The sequence below is a fragment of the Bombus vancouverensis genome, chromosome 1, assembly GCF_051014615.1.
Source record: "Bombus vancouverensis nearcticus chromosome 1, iyBomVanc1_principal, whole genome shotgun sequence".
Lineage (NCBI taxonomy): Eukaryota > Metazoa > Arthropoda > Insecta > Hymenoptera > Apidae > Bombus > Bombus vancouverensis.
In genome coordinates this window covers 16,986,887-16,994,282 of record NC_134911.1, presented here as the reverse complement: position 1 = coordinate 16,994,282, position 7,396 = coordinate 16,986,887, and the positions used below count along the sequence as shown (strand labels likewise).

At 39.4% G+C, this 7,396-nt stretch overlaps 1 protein-coding gene across 3 annotated transcripts; it reads left to right on the top strand.

The window, feature by feature from the left end:
• The first annotated feature begins 1,260 nt into the window (after window positions 1-1,260).
• On the top strand, window positions 1,261-4,875 carry LOC117153484 (farnesol dehydrogenase). Of its 3 annotated transcripts, none has more exons than XM_076621421.1 (6): window positions 1,261-1,409; window positions 1,761-2,095; window positions 2,987-3,113; window positions 4,020-4,173; window positions 4,273-4,416; window positions 4,717-4,875. In XM_076621421.1, the coding sequence occupies exons 2-6, from the start codon at window positions 1,792-1,794 to the stop codon at window positions 4,750-4,752; spliced, it is 765 nt and encodes a 254-aa protein (XP_076477536.1). In that variant the 5' UTR covers window positions 1,261-1,409; window positions 1,761-1,791; the 3' UTR covers window positions 4,753-4,875. The 3 variants fall into 3 exon arrangements, with proteins under 3 accessions (XP_076477536.1, XP_033183470.1, XP_076477534.1); XM_033327579.2 differs by having other exon boundaries at window positions 4,656-4,875; XM_076621419.1 differs by having other exon boundaries at window positions 1,269-1,409; window positions 1,500-2,095; window positions 4,656-4,875.
• The last annotated feature ends 2,521 nt before the right edge of the window (window positions 4,876-7,396 follow it).

Below are 7,396 nucleotides of genomic sequence, written 5' to 3'. Positions count from 1 at the left end.
CATGTCTCAGGGGGATGATTAAAAACACGAAAACTTGAAAATTCCGTACTTGGCGAAGTTCGAACGTCGCATTTCGTCCCTTCGAATACAGTATACGAACTTCTCTGCCACATCCCTCGTACTTCACGGCCATGGCTTTGGCTTCTCTTGACGCCAACTTCGCGAACAATATTCCCGATCAGACAGCCAGGCTCCTTTACGAGACGAAGAGAAAACGGATCGAAAGCAGATTTCTTTGAGGAACATAGTAAATACATATCTGGAAGTTGTCCGCCGCAATCTCTGGGATTTCAAGACGACGCCTGATATTCCGGACAGCGTCTCGGTAGAGATATCGCACGCAGAAACAGATGTGACTGTGATACAAGCAGAGATTGCGACAGGTCACGTCGTCCTTCACTTAAAACAAGTAAAGACTGCGGCAAAACCGGCGGATCTGACCACTGGATAAATGGATCTATCTAATCCGAAGTAGCTTTGTTTCGAGCGTTGTTTCAGAGTGTATATGCAGTATATGTATAGACATGTAGTAATCTCACGAATCATACGTGTTTGTGTTTGTGTTTGCGTGCTAAATCATCGAGAGATTGCGATACTACGGGAGAAGCTTGATTTTGAATAGTATCAAAAGTGACATCTTGTTGTGATAATGGGGGTTTAATGGAGATAATAGGATGAGGTTTGTTAGGTTTTTCAAATGTTCAGAAAAACTACAAACATACGTGATCTTCTACAAAAGACGAGATATATCTTCATGCGTTATCGTGATGTATTCGTGTATGAATTAAATTAAACATATGATTCACGTACTTACGTATTGATTTACGTTTCTTTTGTTTCCTAACATATATTGAAATTATACTGTTCGATAAGCATGTATATCTCACAGATAACCTACCATAACCATCCAGACGAATATTCTGTATATAACGTGCCTGAAGTTCTCTGTTTCGAAGCTGTTCATTCGCATAATTTACGAAAAAAATGATAAATGGAAAACATAGCTTTATCATCATCTAGACGAATATTTTGTATACAACGTGCCTGAAGTTCTCTGTTTCGAAGCTGTTCATTCGCATAATTTATGAATAAAATGATAAATGGAAAACACAGATTAAACTATCTTTTTTAGCAATTAAACTAAATGTTAATTAAATAACCATAATCATAGTGCACTTTATAGGCGATTCTTGTTGATTATATGATGTTCCCCACTCTTCTCGTTTGTTATCTCAAACAGGATTGGTAATAGTCGATTACGTGACTTCCTCGTCGTGACGCACTTGACTTCTATAATTGATACGTTGCACAGTTGCGCAGTTAGTATAACACGTTCCACTCGCCAACAAAGTACATCGAAAAATTTCGCGCCATTGAAGCGCGCCTGTGATAATAATCTCTCTTGTTTGGTAAGTGACGGTTAATCTTAATGTCATTGACTCTATCTATTTTTCGATGATAACTAAACTAACCTAGCTAAACCATAAATTTTCTAACAGGCAGAATAAATCCTTGACGACGAATAGTGCTCGAAATTCTTCGAATTTTTGAAATTTTGAGATTGCATAGAATTTTCGAACTTTGGATCTTTTGGAATATTGTAGAATTTTGTAATTTTGTTGTAAATTTTTTGTAATCTGACACTTTGAAACTTATGGAATATTTTACAATTTTGCAATTTTATGGAAGTTTGGAATTTTGGAGAGATCGTTTGTCTAAATAAGAAAAGCAATTTTCCCCGTGTTTCTCTCAAAACCTAGCGGAACTTGAGGAACGTAAAACGGAAGAATCATGGAACGATGGGCCGGAAAATCGGCGATCGTTACTGGCGCGGCATCCGGCATCGGGCGAGCAATTACGATAGCTCTTCTAGAGAAAGGAGTAAACGTACTCGCGTTGGATGTACAAACTGAAAAATTATCAACTCTCATGGATGACTGGAATGCAAATTGGGGTAAAATATGCCTAATGCGTTGCAATATAAGTGACGAGAAGGACCTGAAGTCCGCTTTCGACTACGTTGAAGAATCATGGAACGGCGGCGTCGATATCATGGTGAACAATGCCGGGGTTATCGAGTACACTCGCGTCATTGGTAAGATAATCGCTGACCATAATGAGAGAAAGAATCTACAATACTATTGAATATTCATCAGAAACGCGTAATTTGCATGCGAGAATTGTTTTTAGAGCTTGCCGTTGATGTTACGTGAAGAGCATTTAAATCGAATCGTCGGTATCAGTATATATGATAATAATCTAATTATTCTCGGTAATAGCGTCTTCTAACCTTGAAAAAATTATTTTTCGAGTGTTCTTTATATGCGTTACCTCACTTGATCGCTTAATTTTCTAAATACCATTGATAATACTCATATTGAAACGTGAGAAAGTAACTTAATACCAGTCGTTTGTTTCGATTTGTTAAAAGAACAGTTTTCACGTCTTATTTAATTTATTTAACTGCAAAATGCGCAAGGTTAAGACTTGAACTTTGAGCTTGACAATATATGTGTATAAAATATCTACATATATCGAATTCCATGGCTACCGGTCTTCAATGTCTTGCACAAATGACTTTATTTTACTGTTATCAGGTTTCCCGGCATTTAGACCGATAATATTACTATTTACTTATCTCATAATAATCACAGCTTAATTCATGTCTTTCAACTTAATAGGTTTTTACCACTTTCGATTATGTCAGGTTCAAATTCTTTTGTTTATTCTTACAATTAACATTGAAATCAGACAATCAACAAAAATGTACTTACGTGTCGCATTTTTTTCTGCGACTTTCTTATGACATCATCAATGGAAAACACAACGGGTATTTATACGCAACTACGGAAAAAAGGACTGTTACCTTAATACTTTGTGTATAGTTGGTCCATAAAGGGCGAGGTGGGCCGAGAGTATTACGCTCGAAACCTCGTTCGCCTGCTCGTTGACGCATTTTAAAAAATTCCATAAATTACACTTGCAGAGAGCGACAGAGCGGCATTCGAAAGGCTGTTAAATATTAATGTCCTCGCAACCGCCGTGTGCATCAATCGGGCGGTGCGCTCGATGCGCCAGCGGAACGTCGAAGGGCATATTTTCAATATCAACAGGTATTGTTGCTTCCGAGCCTCGTCTTGTTCGATCGTTCATCCATCCACATGCGAAACCTTTCGCGTGCACGCGACTGTATTTCGTCTGTCTCTTGCGACCACTGTTCATCGTCACCTCCTATTACTGTCGTCGTGATTTATAATTTACTGGTCAGTTATTTCACACTTTTGGCACGGTATTCTCGAAACTGAAAGCATTTTCGGTATATAAACATATAAATTTATAAATGTACGCATTAATATTTAAGTATTTTAATTAATTATGATGTGGCGCATATATGTATAATATTTCTTTGACAACGCAAGAGTTAATTATTCAAATGGGAGAAATGTTTGTAAAATATTTCGTGCGTCTATGTTTACCATTTGTTATTATTAGAGGTCGAAATTAGCCTACGAAGAAACGTCTGACGTAATCTTTCATCTGCCGCTTTTTGAATCTCATGTATCATTATTAATAATGAGCAACTTCCGCGGAATATACTTCGAGCACGAGCAAGGAACTTTTGTTCGCACGTAAATTGAGGAATTGTATATACCAATCGTCTCATTAATGATCGAGGAGTTTCGAAGCTTTATAGGGAGTCGAATTTCTTGCGTGGGGTGTACTTCGTGAGAGAAAGAGATACGCGAGGAGAGATTGTGTTGTTTGAGAAAGCACAACGGAAATTTTGCTCGTCCCTTTTTCTACGAATCGAGAAGAAAAAAAATTAAGGGAGGTATAAAAAAGGACAGATAAAAAAGAGAATAAAAGTGGGAAGGGAGAAAGGAAAAAAGAGGATCGACGCTTTTAAGACCGAAACAAACGTTCCGGCTGTTTGCACTCGAAGTCGATTCGAATAAAACGCCGTGCAAATGGGTGGCCACGGGCAGCCTGTTGAAGCAATTTTTTGTTTCGCACGGCAGCGTGCTGGGACACGAAATTCCGAGTGGATTCCTTTCGGAAATCGATGGCTGTAATGGCTGGAACCTGTACCCGACTTGCAAACACGGCAATGTTGCATTAACGCATACGGTGAGACGGGAATTGGCGGCCATTAAAGCACCGATTCGAATCACCGTAAGTTTGGGTGGCTTCCGTCGCTATAAAAGCTTTTATGAGCCTTATAATTTCGACCAGTTTCTGCTTGTTTTCAACGTTACTCGTTTCTATTTGCAGAGTATCAGTCCGGGTATCGTTGAAACGGATATAGCCAGACACACGTCTACAATATCGAAAACATTGAAAAATATTCCAGCTCTTCGACCCGAAGACATCGCCGATGCTGTGATTTACGCGTTAGGTACTCGACCCGAGGTGCAAGTAAGTCTGTTACCAACCCTCTGTTTAAGCTACCAAGCTTTCAAGAGTTGATTGCTAGAGGCTATTGAGTGCAAATTCTACCATAGATGTACAATTAACTAATCTGATGGATTATTGAGGTCGTTAAGATAGCGGTCACTCGTGACATATTTGCATTGAGCCAAGTGGCTTCCAGCAGTCAATTCAATTTAGACAAAGAGTGGTACATGGTAGTAGTAGTGTGGTTGATGAAATTGTAGATTACCGAACTCACTATTCAACGCACTGGTGAAGCCTAATGTTCTCATGCGTTTGTAACAGGTTTGTCACAGGTATGTAAACGAACCTTATAATTAGGTCAGATTCTCCCATACACGAAAACTGAAAGAAATATGTAACAGGGGGTGTATCACGTCTAATTAATTACGATATCAGGAGTAATTTATATATATGGACAGCAATAAAATTCAATTTGCTAAATCTCCGATTGCAAGATTCTTTCACGTAGATAAATTTTGAACGTGGCCATTCGCACTGATGTGTGTCACAAGGCCATGCAAAACTATTTACGCGTGACCATTTCATCTACAGTCAAATTACGCGATATTGATTACAAACTGCGAATTGACGGTACACAGCCGCTGCATAATTATAGGCTCCGCGGCTCCTTAGGATTCAATGATTGGCGCTATTATTGGGCTGCGTGACCGGACTCGGTATTAATTCGAGATACGCGAGCAACAGTTACTAACTACAAGTCTTGCCCTTACCCGCGATCGGGCTATCTCTAATTAGTTGTAATCGTCGGCGGATAGTGAGAATGAAACGCGCGTTGTGTCGCGCTCGCTCGAGCTTCACGCACACGCGGAACCGTCATTAAATATTCCGTGTACGTGGTCAGAGCATATTTCTTGCACTGATTAATGCGCCAGCCCAATATAATTTACGTAATGCGTTCGCTAATAGACCGCGGCTCGCGATTTCGTTAAATATACGGTGCACTCGAAAATTCGATCGCAATTTATCGCGACGCGGATGACTCCACGTCAAACGTTCGTGCATTAATTGACCGATTCACTGCGAGACCGGTGGAAATTCAATTTTCACAGGGACAACCCGAAAAGTACTTAACCGTTGGTATTTTTTTTCCTTTTTCCTCGTGTGTTTCCTTTTTTTCCACTTTCGTGTTTCGAAAGTTGAGCAAAATGAAAATGCAGCAACATCGTTAAAATTGTAATTTATCGCGTTAATAAATGTTACATCGTAGAAACGCGCGTACTGTGATAATAAATTTAAATGAAATCAACGGGTAACCGTTATCGAATATACATTTGACAGAGGAATAAAAAGGAATTACGAGGGAAAAAAAGGAAGCAAAAGTTTTACGACGGCAAAAGTCGTAACACTCGATGAGCATGTACGTCAACGTACGAGTGTACATTTGCTCGACGCTGGAAGGAGGAGGTTTGCACGCAAACTTCCGACAGCCAAGGCAAAAGCTCACATTGTGCACAGCTTTACTGTCACTCGAGGCATCTCTGTGCACGGGACAGTTAAGGTGTCAAACAACTTCCGACGAGCTTCGAGTAGTTCGGGGCTTCGTGCACAGGATGCTCCCAACTTGCGGGCTCCACTTTTCACGGTTAATAACCTTTCTCTGTTCTGTTTGTCTGGCAATCTGTCATAATAAAAATGTAATTTTTGAACAAGTTTTCTTTTATTTACTCGGCGAGCTTTTTTAGGGACACCTGTTTCAAACTTTTTCGTTATACCGCCAACTTTGAAACGTTCTGTACTTGTCATATATTGTCACGAAGCTTCCAGAAGGAATCTATACTTGTACCGATGCCTCGCAAGGATAATGGTCAAGAAACAGACCACTGAATTTTTTAATTCCCTGATATTTCTTTTTCGAGAGGATAGAGAATCGAAGGTTGGGAATCGCGTCGATGAAACGATTCTATGGAATCGTGACTTGATTAAACCACGCTATGCTTTCCACAAGATGCGAAAAAATTTTGATTCGCGGTCGATATGCGGTATGGAATTTTTTCGCGGCCTTCCAAAATTCCTGATAAATTTTTTAGACCTCTCAATTGCTCTTCATCCCTGCTGTATCAAGGATTTCCCAATTACCAGCCGTTGCGCTCTATTATTAAAAAAGAAAATCGATGAACGGACCCTGTTATGAACCCTATTTTCCTGTCTGCATTTTTTAAAATTTCACGACAAAGGAAATGGAAAGGAATGGGACGAAAGTTGCAAGAAGACAACACGCGGAAGAACGATAAAAATGATCGATAAAGTTGTCGTGTCCTGCGGCCGTCGCAGATCCGGCATTTAGGAATTTATATTAAAATATGTAAATTTATCGGTGCGGGCATATTTGAAAACAGATAAATTATGCTGGCCATGTATCGCGTTCCCGTGGTAAAATATATCGACGTCGGGACGCGCACCATGGAGGGCGCCAGCGGAACCGGAGTTCCTCGCATAACGGCACGTTCTGTCGTCCGGCAGAAATACAATTTATGACGATCATTGTGTAACGATCATAAATTATCTTGTTATTTACGAGCGCGTACCGCGCTGATTTTCTCGTCTGTCGTTTTTCTGTTTCTCTCCTGTCCTTTTTCGTGTTACGCGAGATGCATCGACATCCAAAATCAGCCGATTTCGATCGATCGAGTGTAAAGATCGTTATTAAACAATTATTACTTCTGTTGTTCAATCCTGCCTTTTATTACACAAGTGCATTAAATTCTCAAGAAACAAATGTGTTACATTCATAATTTCATTTGTTCTAACAAAATCACGTAAATAACAGTAAATTCTGAGATAAATTAAAAGAATTATGTCCCTATATATCATCACCTTTCTCTGTAATTCAATTTATTTATTTCTGAATGGCAGAATTCGATTTTTATTCGTTCACTGAAAAAGAGAATTGCTCAATATCGTTCGGTGAAAATGTCTTTCTGTGTTATTTCAAATTTCTCAG